Source organism: Thermobia domestica, chromosome 8, assembly GCF_964235325.1.
Source record: "Thermobia domestica chromosome 8, izTheDome1.hap1.1, whole genome shotgun sequence".
Classification (NCBI taxonomy): domain Eukaryota; kingdom Metazoa; phylum Arthropoda; class Insecta; order Zygentoma; family Lepismatidae; genus Thermobia; species Thermobia domestica.
In genome coordinates this window covers 116,677,730-116,691,947 of record NC_137461.1, presented here as the reverse complement: position 1 = coordinate 116,691,947, position 14,218 = coordinate 116,677,730, and the positions used below count along the sequence as shown (strand labels likewise).

The 14,218-nt window shown below is 36.4% G+C and overlaps 1 protein-coding gene across 4 annotated transcripts in view; it reads left to right on the top strand.

Annotated features, from left to right (window-relative positions):
* Positions 1 to 13,851, top strand: part of LIMK1 (LIM domain kinase 1) — a 93,342-nt gene extending 79,491 nt beyond the window's left edge. For all 4 annotated transcript variants that reach the window (XM_081768912.1, XM_081768909.1, XM_081768910.1 and 1 more), the window contains 2 exons: positions 5,351 to 5,457; positions 11,484 to 13,851. In XM_081768912.1, the coding sequence (XP_081625038.1) occupies positions 5,351 to 5,457; positions 11,484 to 11,665 (289 nt within the window). In that variant the 3' untranslated portion in view covers positions 11,666 to 13,851. The remainder of the gene's footprint in view (positions 1 to 5,350; positions 5,458 to 11,483) is intronic.
* The last annotated feature ends 367 nt before the right edge of the window (positions 13,852 to 14,218 follow it).

Sequence of the window (14,218 nt, the reverse complement as noted above, 5' to 3'; positions counted from 1 at the left end):
TATTTTCAGCAGATGCACAAATTGGGTAACATTCTATCTACATGAATATTATATATGTCGATTACTGGAAACCGCTTCTCGCTATCTATTACCGTATTTACTATATAATGATTAACGTTAAAACCGGAAATGGTTGATTTGTACCGCTTCCGGTTTGAATATTACATTCATCAGGGAACTCGATTCTTAACTATTGACTCTGTACATCGTGGCCAAAATTGATGGTAATCCATCAGATAATTCTTGAGACTGTTTGTTTCACTGACGGACAGAATGAATATATGGCTATAGAGTTTTGATAAACTAAATTCGTTAATGAGTGATGATGGAGCAAATATAAGAAAGGGAACCAAGAGTAGGCCTACCACCGGAAAAATTTTCGAATTAGCTATCGAAAACCCACATGTCCTGGGTTAGAATACCATAGATGAAAATTCTACCACTGAGTCATCAATCACCCGCTTATTAGTTTTATTAATTATTATATTAATATAAATTAATGAGTGCCTGCTTATGTTAATTATTGAACAATTACATTGTATACTTCGTAAAGTCAAAAATTATAAATTTGTATTTACTGTACATACAGTGAGCGCAGAAAGTGTTCGTACACCTATGCTATTGAAACGAGAATGCCTGCGAAAAAGAAACAGAAAATTTAAGAAGTGTAATAACACACACAATATGAATAATGAAAACTAAGCTTTATGAATATATTAATAAAGAACCACAAAGACAAGTTTAATGGTCAGAAAGTAAATAAATTCCGTAGAAAGTGTATAGAGTAGACGCAAAAACTGATCGTACACCTGACGTACGAATACGAAACAAAGATACCACAACTGGGGTTCACTAGTATTCACCTGAGTATACACCTCTGTATAGCATGACGAATAACAGAATGAGTTTAGTTGTGAATAGGAGTGAAAAAACTGAACGATGGGCTGTCAAAATGGGAAGCAACCGAACAGAAACAAATGAGGAGACAAGAAAAGTAATTATTAAATTGCATAAGAAAGGTAAATCTTTGAGAAAGATAGCAAACCTTGCAGACAGGCCTCGTTCAACAGTACAAACAATAATTGCGATGTATGTTTCTATCACTGTGCGAAAAAAAAAAAAAAAAAAAAAAAAAACCTGGAAGACCAAGAGTGTTGAGTGAACAAGATAAACGTTACATTATTAGGGAAAGAAAAAAAGGTTCCGAAAAGTAGTGCTGTGCAATTGGCAACGGATCTGGAAACACGCGGTGTTAAAGTATCAGCCGGTACAGCGCGGAATATTTGCAGGGTATCATGGTTGGATAGCCAGGAAAATGTTCTGGGTGAACAAGACAAATCGTATAAAGAGACTAAAGTTTGAAAAAGAGTATAAAGATAAGGGATCAGGCTTCGTTCTGGAATAGGGTCATATTTTCGGACGAAAGTAAATTTAATCTTATCGAATCCAATGGGAGGCGTATGGTATGACGCAAGGTGAATACAGAGATGAATCCTCAAAATCTCGTCCCTAAAGTAAGACACGGAGGAGGGTCCGTGCTCGTCTGGGGTTGTATGAGTGCCTCAAGAGTGGGTCGTCTCCACTTTATTGATGGAGTGATGATCCACAAAGTGTATATTAACATATTAAAGGAAAATCTCCATACTAGTGCGCAGAAAACAATTTATTGTTCAGCAAGGCAACAACTCCAAACATACAGCGGAAAATACTCGATTGTGGCTACTCTATAATACCTTGAAACAGCTTCGCACACCTCCCCAATCCCCAGACATGAACCCCATAGAACATCTATGGTCTGTTCTGGAGACAAGAATCAGAAGGCACAGCTTCTCTACTAAAGAAGGCCTGAGAAAAGCTATTCAAGAAGAATGGGACATAATCAGTCCCGAAGCTACAGAACTACGAATTACTACTGGTGAAATCAATGCCACAAAGACTACAGACAATCATTAACGCACAGGGTAATCCCACAAAATAGTAAATAACGTAATATACTTTATAAGCATTAATTCAATCATAAGTGTACGGTGACTTTTTGCGTTTACAAAAAAGGAATTCTCTCTTTTCTTCTGAACAAAACAGTGATTGTGTTTGTTTGGCCTTTCTCTTCTATTTGGTCTAGGAATTAATTCGTGCGGGTGGACAAGAGATGGCGCAACGAACGGAGCGTCCCACAGTTCCGTGTATCAACACATGTGTTGCAAACCCCTGTCATCGCGTATCGTTCGTAGTATAGGGCAGTGGATTAAAGCGTCAACAACACCAGTTTGTAGTTAAGTGAACATGGCGCAATTTGTGCCTGATAAAGTGTTTTTGCGGGGTGTCCTGCTGCATTACTTTAACATGCAGAAAAGTGCGACTGAAAGTCAAAGTCATCGTATTTTGGTGGAAGTGTATGGTGACCATGCTCTAGCTGAGCGAACGTGTCAGAAGTGGTTTGCACGGTTTAGAAGTGGTGATTTCGGCTTGGCAGACCAAGAGCGAGCTGGACAGCCAAAAAAATTTCAAGACGAAGAATTGACAGCATTGCTCGAGCAGGATTCGTGTCAAACGCAGGAACAACTTGCAGCAGCATTAGGCGTTGATCAAACAACAGTCTCCAAACGCTTGAAAGCCATGGGAATGATTCAAAAGATGTCACATTGGGTTCCACATGAATTGAAAGACAGAGCCGTTGAAAGACGAAAAACCATTTGCGAATTGCTGCTTCAACGACAGAGCAGAAAGGGGTTTCTGCATCGAATTATTACGGGTGATGAGAAGTGGATCCATTACGAGAACCCTAAACGAAAAAAGGCCTGGGTGAAACCAGGTGAACCAGGTCCATCACAACCAAAACGAGATATTCACTGTGCAAAGGTTATGCTGTGCATATGGTGGGATATGAAAGGTGTGGTGTACTATGAGCTGCTGCAACCGGGTGAAACTATGAATGGAGAACGTTATCGACGACAATTAATGCGTTTGAAGCAAGCTTTGGCCAGAACACGACCAGAATGGGAGAACAGACATGATAAACTTATCGTTCAACATGATAACGCTCGCCCACATGTCGCAAAACCGGTCAAAACCTATTTAGAAAATGTCGGATGGGAAGTTTTACCCCACCCGCCGTATTCACCAGACGTTGCTCCTTCGGACTACTACTTGTTCGATTGCATGAACAACGATTTGATTGGACAGCGGTTTACTTCTTCAGAAAATATCGAAACATGGGTCTCTGACTGGATCGCTTCCAAGAATGAGGACTTCTTTCGCCACGGAATCCGTACATTGCCTGACAGATGGGCGAAAGTGGTGGCTAGCGATGGACAATATTTTTCTTAAGGTATTTATGTATTTTGTGTTTGTACTACAGCTTCAATGTGTGCGTACCAACCGCACGAATTAATTCCTAGACCAAATATATAGAAATAAAATGTATGAATGTGTAGTCTTAATTCTGGTTATATATATATATTTTCTACCTCCCGTTCTCATGCTAGCTGTTTTCAATATAAAGTATGCACGGTGTACGAACACTTTCTGCGCTCACTGTAGGTATGTTGACAATAAGCGAATGTTATTAGAATATTTGTTGAGATTTCTTTTTCTTCACTGCCTTTCGCCTGGTTAAAAAGTAGTTTGCAGTGCTTTGGAGCAGCTGCAGGTGGGAACGCGATAATGTTTGAGACATACCGGCGACTTTTTTGTGTGTGAAAATATGACCTTCCTCATAAAGCAGTAAATAACTGCAGTAGCAATTGTCTACGTAAGTGATAAAGACATATCCAACTACAAGAAACTAATACAGTATATATATTCATTATTGTGTTTCTCTTTTAACAGCTACTAGCTAGGGATGGCCAATTCCAGAATTTTTACTTTCCGGAATCCGGAAAGTAAAAACGGAAAAATTCCGAATTTTTTCTAAATTCCGGATTTTTCCGAATGTCGGAATTTATCTGAATTCCAAAATTTTTCCGAAATCCGGAATTTTTCCGAATTCCGGATTTTTTCTGAATTCCGGAATTTTTCCGAAATCCGGAATTTTTCTGAATTCCGGATTTTTTCCGAATTCCGGAAAGTAAATTTTCCGATTCCGGATAAAAAAATTCCGGAATCCGGATTCCGGAAAATTTTGGTCATCCCTAGTCTTGACAATGTTTCGCAATCCTGTCATACGTCAACTTTACGTGGAAAAGGGCCATGATATACCGTTCCCATTAGCGGTTTACTTAACTGCTGCAGGGGGCCGTGGTGACTCAGTGATAGAGCGCTTACCTTTGGTGCGTGGGGTCCCTGGTTTGATTCCTGGCCCAGTTTGTGGTGGGCATCGTTGTGCCCGTAGGTTTTCTCAGGTACTCCCGCTTCCTCCAACATTCTCATTCCATCAATTCTTCCAGCATAATTTTTTTGCTTTAGTCATCGTCTCCCTTAGCCCAAAGGGCATAATCGTTGGACGTTAAACTGAAAGATTTCATTTCTACGGATAATTGAAGCTAATAATATTCTCTTCTACTACCATCACCCAGAAACATATTAAAAAAATATGCTAATAAAAGATATACATACACATTAGTAATCTGTGTTGGCAGTTTCACTGTTAATGAACATTTTAAAAAACTCGTCTGAGAATGGTATAGAAGTTAAATGAAACTCTTTCAATTATTGAGAATGTTATAGAAGTTAAATGAAACTCTTTCAGTTATATAACATTAAAACACAAACTTGGATGTCTTAGATAATTAGTTTCGTTCAACTTATACAACTTATAATCAGTTGCAAAGATATATATATCATCACGTATGTCGAAATTTTAGTACTCACCTATCCAGTTTTTTGTAGAACACACGGCCTCACATTCCAAGTTCGCAGATATATAAGGGTCTTTCTTTTATGACTGTTTCCGACTGGGTAGTTGATTCTTATGAACATGACTCACATTGCAAAAAAAAAAAAAAAAAAAGGGCTTTAGGCATTTATGGCCATGCAAGCCCGTCACGTATGAGGGACGACGCCTATCGGCGACAGGGTTGTTGGAATTTTCCGCAGCCCAAAAAGCCGAATGAGATGAGACCCAGTGCTTAAAGTGGAATCCAGACCAATATTCGGGTTTGTATTTGAGGCAAGTATATTGTCAACAAATAAGAAACGAACCCGGGACCACGTACACAGAAAAAAATGTCTAGAATAGGACACACATCTTTGAAGAGGGAATAAGCAGTTGATGGGCTTCTAAGACAATATTTTCAAAGCCAAGGAATTTTGGAATTTAAATTGTACATTGCTTTTAATAATCGGCAAGTCTGTTAAGTCTATATCTGATTTTTGTCTCTCATTTATTTTATTTTATTTTATTTTTCATAAGGCCTCCTTTTGAAGTGATGGAAGTATGGTTGGAAGGATTGTCATTACATCTCGGAGTGGGAGCTCCCTTGCCATATGATCTCGAATATGACATTTACAATTATTCAGGTGAGTGTGATTTTTTAAATATAAATTCTACAAGCTCATAGTTTCTACGCAACTATTCTTTCAGCAGTTTGAATGATAGTTGAAAGAGGCAGTACTTACAGTTTTTAATCCTTGTATACTAATTCCGGTAGTTTAAGGGAAAATTACTTCTGGTAGATATATCAAGTGAGAGATACTCCTTATTTAGACTTATTTTGAAAAGTATTCCAGTGATTCGTAAACTTTGCTAAAATCGGAGAACTATTGCAATGATTTTTATGATTTTACAGTCAGTTTATCTGAAGGAAAATGTGTGCAACCGTAGCTGACTACTTTCTGTTAGTTTAGAGAACTTGACTGCAGACGTAATTTGTTACACAACGAACAACATCCAGAAAGCGCTACTTGGTTAGTAATAATAGAAAACTAGACCTGTGTTAGCAAAATGAGAATACCACAATCGATGCACCAGGGCTATGTTTGGCATTGCATTCGTGATAATGCATAGAATCCTTCATAAAACATGTATTTTAAAAAAAAGAAAGAAAAAGAAAAGAAAAATATGGGTTATACAGAAACTAGTGGGAGAGAAAATACTAAGCGTCAGATAAATAATTTAACTCTTCTCTTTAAGTGGCGTCTCTATGTCCGAGTGAGTAACACGTAGGGTGACTGATTCTATTACGTTGAAGCCACAAAACCTGATGTAAAATTGCAAGTAATGATTTAAATCCCACTTCGAGCAGTATGCTCCATCTTGTGTATTTTTGGTGATAGAAAGGACAATGAATCGATCAAACTCGTTTAATTACGTGATGGTAACTATTATCATATCATGTCTAAAATTATACGCGTTTCATGATATGCCAACAAATCAAGGAAATAAATGTTTGAAGATAATCCAACTGCAACCAGTACAAAGAGAAATGTAATCAAACTGTGTACGCTGTTCCATAGAAGTTCTTGAGGGATAGAAGTCTGTCGTGGCATTATGTTACGCACAGCATTGTCTGAAAGTTTTCAAGGCATTGGAAAGAATTCTTAACTACATTATGACAGTGTTTTTCCTTACAGCGGTGGTGGATTTGATCTTTCAAACGGAGCGCCAGAAGTTCTTGAACATTTATCGTGTTCATCTGTTTTCGCAATGTGCTGGTTACTTTTTTAACTTTAAAAAGAATTTTTATACTTCAGAAAACGAACGGATTTGAAAAAAAATCTTTTCGCGTATTAAAATTTCGCCTTCAAAATGGCATTTAGCTACAGGAGGTTACTTTAAACACTCATGAATTTTCTGTTTCTAACTCGTATATGAAGTTTTGTTTCTAAATATCGTATCATTATCGATATCACCGTATCATTAATTATGGATCGGTTCTCATAAATGAGACGGCCTTTATCAAAATTATCCGGTCATGTATTACAGAACTTGAATTGAGGGGGGCCGCGGTGGCTCAGTGGTAGAGCGTTCACCTCTGGTGCTAGGGGTCTCGGGTTCAAACCCTGCTCCCGCCAAGTGAACTTTGTGGTGGACAAACACCGTGTGCGTGTGTTTCCTCGGGGTTCTCCCGTTTCCTCCCACTTTCTTCATTCCACCATTTCATTCATTACTCATTATTACCGTCTCCTTTAGCGTAACCGGCATAACCGTGGGACGTAAAACTCAAAATTTCATTTCATTTCAGAACTTGAATTGAGTATCACACTCAAGATTTGGTTTCGTTGTCGTGTGAGCAGAATAGTTATTATTTGAAGGAAATCATATTTATTGATCACACTTAGATGTTAACCTAATTAAAAGCCACTTTTGATAGTTACACGCTGTAGTGCCATCGAATATGAATATTAACGTAAAAGGAATTTAGTCGTAAATTACACTGGTGGGAACGCATTTAAAAACAGCATCACGATTCTGACGCAAAATTGGTACGCGAGATGATGAGTGAGATGGTAGTATTCCTAACATAAGAGTCCATAAAACATCCCAAACATGTTAAACAAGATGTTCAGAAAGCATTCAGTACTTACCTTAATAGCACGTATAGCCATCCCAACATCATATAGCTAACTGATGGGCAATTAGTCGGCCGTGGAGATGTTGTCTGGGATGTGCTTTCCCATTGGTGTGGCATAGCTGGCCGTTTTGTCAGTTACCGCAGGGGCGGACATAGAACTTTCTTGAGTGGAGAATGTAAATCTGGAAATAAATTAGGGATATTTTAGATATTCCCTTCTTTACATACATGGTGTCTGGGCGTGTCATATTTCTCTTTATGCTCAACTTGGGATATCAACTTTCAAGTTCCAGCATCCCCAAAATTTAATATTTCTACATAATAATAAATTCATTTGTTGGGCCTTTGAGTGTAGCAAAGTTTCTATTATTCAAACTCGATGGACATTTGTTTTCATCCTTCTGTTTCACGATAAGACTCGTAAAACTTACCCTATTTTTATGGAAATTGGTGTACCTTCCTTCCACTTGCAGAAATAACCCTATTTCTTTATGGATTGAGAATATCTCAACATCTTAGGGTTAAAGTCTGCAAAGATGAAAGTCTGAATTCTGGTCAAGAATGGGCAGTGAATTTGGCCTCTTAATATGATATGGATTATATCCTCCCCCTACGCAGATTTAAAAAAAAAAAAAAGTATGATTCGTGATATCCTTCGTAAAAATATTTTCATGGAATATGACGTATACTTTTTGAGGCTTCATAATCATTCCCATTACTTTGATTTAAAATCAGTCGAGAACAAGAAAGTATAACATCCTCTCTCTGTCTCTCTCCCTTCCCCCAAGGTTTAAAAACATTATATATTCGATGGTAACTTTCGTAAATATTCCTTGATTTTAACACAATGTGTTGTGTTTTTTGTGGTTTTCACATAATCTCCACTCTTCCAGTCAGTCATTCAAATATCAGAACTCTACCCCAATCCCCCAAAAATTTAAATGAAAATTCTAACTTTAAAAAAAAAATCGTCTTTTTTTTCTTTCTTTGAGAATGTTTTCAGTTGAAATGGGCCAATAATGAGACAGTGCGTTCTCCCTAATTTTATGTAGCATATATTCCTGAATATTTACACATACTCAGATTTTTATACTGAGTACATATTCATATCTTTATAGAACGTTGTGTGTGTTTTGTCGGAGATTAGAGACTTCCATAGTTTAGAGGTTGAAATTAGTGAGAGCGAGGATCGCCCGCTATAACAATGTACATCATCAGTAGTTTAATGTGAGGGTGTTCACCTATGTGTCTCTGCTGAAACAGGAGCGGCGCCACCCAATTTGAAAGAAAGTAACTGAAGAAAATTGCTTGTTTGTTTTCACAACTCACTGTGTTATTACTTTGTTCTACAGCTTATGTAAGATTTTTATTTTTAAGAAGAAACTATGAAATGAGCTACTTCTCGTGATCGTCATTCATGTCTGTGATACGAAATTCGGAGTGACAAAAATGTAGGTTTACCGCTGAGTATCCTATTATTATGTGGATTGTTATACAAAGAAATTTCTGGTACTTTCATTATTACTAACTTTGAACGTGTTTCAATCTTTAACTGTAATATTTCTATCGTTACCATGCCAACAAAACAAGCTAGTCATTTATCAGCAATTTTGTGAATGATATACAATTCACTATACAGTTCGGTCCTTCGGTAGTGCGACGTTCCGCTTATTTAAATGTAAGTAGCCCAGTCAGTCTGGGAAGGTTCATTTAGTTTGTTGCCGGGAATGATGGGGTGCATCATTACAGATAAACATCTTTCAACAATATTTTGCACAAGTTAGACTTTCGACCTCGAGAACTTAGTACCACTTATTCTTGTTCCAAAGGATAGAAGGGGCGGAGAGGCGCAAAATATTACCCGTTGCAACATTTGGGGATATTAAATAGTGTGTAGTACCAAATATATTGACAGAAGAAATGCTGTTGTCGACTCGGCTTATTCAAATAATACAAAAAGAGTTATAATACAAGGGGGGCGCGCCCGCTGCACCTTCCTTCTGGATCCGTCACCGAGTTACAGTCCCATTATATCCTGTGCTTAAGCCCAAAACCCTAGCAAGCCAGGATAGAAGACGTATTTCAAGCAAAACACGCTGGATTGTGTTGGTTGTATGATAACGAGCATTGTCTTGCTGCAAGATTGGGTCCTGCAGTGCCCAGTAAAAAACAAAGAACAAGATAGAGAATGTTACGAATGTGTGACACAGTAGTCATTCTTGCCGAAAAATATACAAATAATGAAGAGGGATTTTACCAGAAATCAGAAAATTAAAAAGTAAAATGAAAACATGTTGCTTTAAGTATTTTTCCTGTTAGCGAAATAGATTGAATATATGCTGCAGATATGTTACTGTAAGTAAGATTGGAGCCTTTCTATTTCAAGTACGCCCTCAAAAAAAAAAATTCTTCGGCTTCAGCCACGCCGACCCCTTACGGAGGGAACCTTCCCTTTGGTCAAAAAAAAAAAAACTATCCGCATCCAACTATTGAAGAATCTCGGCCAGAGTAACTTGTCTCTCCTCTTTCGAGGGAGATATGGGAAAACACATATCGACAGCAGCGTCAGCAAGGGCACAGTTGAAATAGAAAGATTCTAGCATCAGGCGAAGAAATAATTTTTAAATTATATTTTCCGGTTTTCGCCAATATTTCTGAACAAATTATTTTTCTAATGGGTTCAAAATTTCTGGAATTTTTACGTAGCGCAAGGAAGATATCTCTAAAAAATATATGTTTGATTTGACATATTAACTAAAATGATTCTGGTCCCGTAATTTTAACACTTCCCTGTCATCCCCGAATTCCCGGAAACTTCATAAGATTGTTTAAGATAATTTTAGTGCGTCTATATTAATTAAGCTAACTAGGCTTATATTTTAATTTTGTAGTCATATCTCCATTCTATCACGGTGCTAACTTTAAAGTGTTTGATGAGTGGTGCACATATATTTGTTGTCACAAAATTTCCCTATTCTAATACAAGAAACATAAGTACTCAATTATTTTAACTCTTGCACTAGTAACTGTAAAATAGTTTCCATTTTAAAAGCATAATATAGTAAGATATTCGAAAATTTTAATTTTTCTCAAACTTTCGGTTTTTTTCCACACCTTCACAACACTATTTGAGACAGAAGTTGTTCATTGGTGAATACTACTACAACTTTTCATTTACCGTACCACTATAGTCCATTAATACTACCTAAGAAGTTCGCGGCGTTAAGCAGGCGTCAGGGGCAATCGTACTGAAAGAACGCTGGTTTGTAGGCCTTTCTTCAACAGTTTATTGTTTGGTGTTCGTGGGGTGACATGGTGTTGTCCTGGCATTATCCGTCCTGTCAGTTTGAACTGTCCGAAAAATTATCTGTCCTATATGCGTTACGGGAGCTTGGCTGCTATAGCATTTGACCTTCGATGGACCGCTGGCAAGTCACGATCCACACGAGCGGCAGTTCTACGAAACGAACACTAAGCATTTCGCAACCCCATTTACGCTGTACCCCCAATCAGTTGCACAACAAACGTATACTGACATCTTCCTAGAATCGCAAATACTGATACTCGTGTTGTTCGACAACCGTCAAAGACAATCATTGTGTGCTATTCATTTGCATTAGAAGAGGTACACAGAGTGTTCTTATATACATAGGTAAGAAAGTAAAATGTATTTACGCAAAATACTTTACAAATATTTGTTACTACATGTCTCTTTCACTTATTACTTATAGAATATGAATTAGAAGGCAGTGTGTCTATAGAATAGCGAAAACAGAAAATAATTCTAAATCATTGAATACATTATGCAGCGAGAGATGAGTAAAACATTGTCTAGGACCAGAAAAGTCCAAACAATTGCTGAATTTATTTCCCCCAATACAAGAATTGTTGAAACATTAAGTTGTTAGATTTATTTATTTAGCCCAGGGATCAAATTCTTTTTCAGTCAGTGATTATTTGGACGAGAAATAATGTTGGTTATGTACGAGTGTAAATCATATAATGTAATCAGCGAATCGTTGAATGTTGTAGGTCGAAGTCCAAGTTCCTCTGAATCAACAACTCCCGAAGCTTTAACTCCTGACGTTCGCCAGCCACCACCATTGCATCCGATCAAAGAAGGGTCTCAGGATGCAGGAGACGGTAATCCAGCGAAGTCGAGTGTAGAATCTCCTGTGCACTCGTCGTTGACAGTTGAAAGTACCGCGCTGTGATCGTTTCTCTTGCTTTCTAATGTAGGTATTGTCTATAATATAGGGTATAGCAAATCTCCTGAATGAGAAGTGATCGGGATGCGTGAATGAAATAGATTGGATGCGTGCGTGTTTGAATTTTGCAGGTATGTGTGCGTTTGTGTATATATCTAGACTAAGAATTTTAACTATATAAATATATAGTATTATTAATAAATGATAAGACTGCGATTTTCTTAAAAAATAAAACACTTAGTAACATAGTTTTAATTATAGAACAGAAGGTGGTCCTACTTAAATAAACTGTATTATCGCTGTACAAATTGATCTGTAAAAGTCTTTACTATAATGGTGCTTAAACATTAAGATTAGAACAGATAATGTGTATTTGTAATAGCTCTATGCAGTAGAGCTCAATTGTTGACATGTAAACTATGTTAATGTACAAAAGTCGAATTCTTTCGAGATATTGAGAATAAAAATATTAAATAAAGTTGCATTGTCACATGTGGTGTACCTGTAAATAAAAGTGCTGTATGGATTTTTTCTTTTTCTTAATATCGTGAGCACCTTGATAAGCTGAAAAAAAAAAAAGTGTTTTGTATAAAAATCCGCTAATTCAATATATGCGCTATTGATTCAAACTGCAGTCGTTTTTCTTAGATGAGAATTAATTGTTGTTGTTTAAAGTATTTTTGGCTTTAAATTTAAAGAAAACGAATAAGAAATATGTTTATTTTTGGTTGAATATAAGCATAATATGACATTGCCACATTCCTAGTCCGTTTTGTTGTCTCTCTGAATGTGTTCAAGTACGTATAAGTATATATGTGATGAGTTAATTGAGTAGGTAATAGTTTAAACTTTGTGTTTTGTTGAAGTGTGAATATTTAGTTTTTTCTTATGTAAATAAATGTTTTATATATGTATTTCCTGCATAATTAAATTGCATCGTATATATATGTTGAGTCCAAGAAAATATTTTGCGTTTTATAATTATGTTTGTTTTATTTTGATTTGTACAAGTGTGTAACACTGATTTATTTCATATAATTGAGTTTTAGAAGGAGTACGTTCACATTCTGAAAAGCGAAGTTAAACTTCGAATAATATATGCAAACTAAACTACTATTACGTGTAATGCATTTCCTTAACCCTCTCGAGACAGGGTCATTTTTGTCGTTTCCGTAGATTTTCAGTTAATAAATTATAACTGAAAGACTACTCGATTGATATGGTTAAGACTTTGTTCTTTAGAAGAAAGATATGACAATTTTATGGCTTACGTTTGATTGCAGTGTTGCCAACCGGAAGGAAATGTAGGATGAAAATTCACAAAAAAAATTCCCTTACCAAATTTTAAGATTTTTTGGAGCTAACACCACTGTTGCTACATGGATCCAAGTCACCTCAAAAAATTCTTTGGTGTGTCGACAGCGCCCAGTGAATATGTAAAGTCTTTGGCTGTCATACAGACTGAAAGAAAAAAAATATCTCGTACACATGAAATTTAGATACTTTTTCCACTTCAGAAGCAAAAATCAACAGTTATGCAGGTGCTGCAGCTTCCCTAATTATCGTAATGAAACTTTCTATAAAGCGTTGTGTTGATCAATGACGAGGCTTTCAGATACTGGTGCGTTTGTTCCAATGTAGCTCATAGAGGGAAAAGTGGGATATTTTCCGATTTTTTTTATTACGTAAAATCAGGAATTAAAATTTTCTGTGGCTGGAAACACTGCTACCAGACAGACACAAACTATCTTAAAATAAACTTGGGTACCTCACTGATGTATCCTAGAAGTATCATGACGACATCTAATAACCAAAGCATGTCATTAAAAAAATTTCGTATTCTACCTAAAAAAAAATCTCAGTTATCTTTTTCCACTTAGAAAACAAAATCTACTGTAAACCTCAACTGTACTTCGCCTAATTATCTAAGTGAAGCTTTCTGTGGTGCGTTGTATAGGCCACAGAGGAAGGGTGGTGGTACGTTGTTTGAATGTAACAAATAAAAGGGAAATTATAAAGGGGGAAAATGGGATATTTTCCGAATTTTTTCCCTAAAATAGGAAATTAAAATTTTCTTTGGCTGGAAACACTACTACCATACAGACGCAAACTATATTAAAATAAACTTTGGTACACCACTAATATACCCTACAAGTATCATGTCGATATCTAAGAAACGAAGCTTGTAAAAACGAGTAGATTATGATAAATAGAAAAGTAAAAAAAAAAAAAAAAAAAAAAAGTTTAGGATCTAAATTTAAATTTTTTGTGCTCCCCCTATTACCCTATTGTAACGATCTGTACTTGCTTTTGTTCGGTAAGGACTGATGTAAGTTGACTTGTGTTCGTACGTATAGGTACGGATTTATAAACGTAAATTTCGAATTTTTGACCGAAAAACAGGAAAATTGTAATTTCCCTAGTTGGCAACACTGATTGTTAGTTCAAATTCGTCTAAAAAATGGATATCCATATGAGGTTCTGACAAGTTCTAAGTAAATCTCTCTAAAACGAAGGAAGTTATACTGAAAAAACTTTTTTTTTTAAATCTAATTTCGA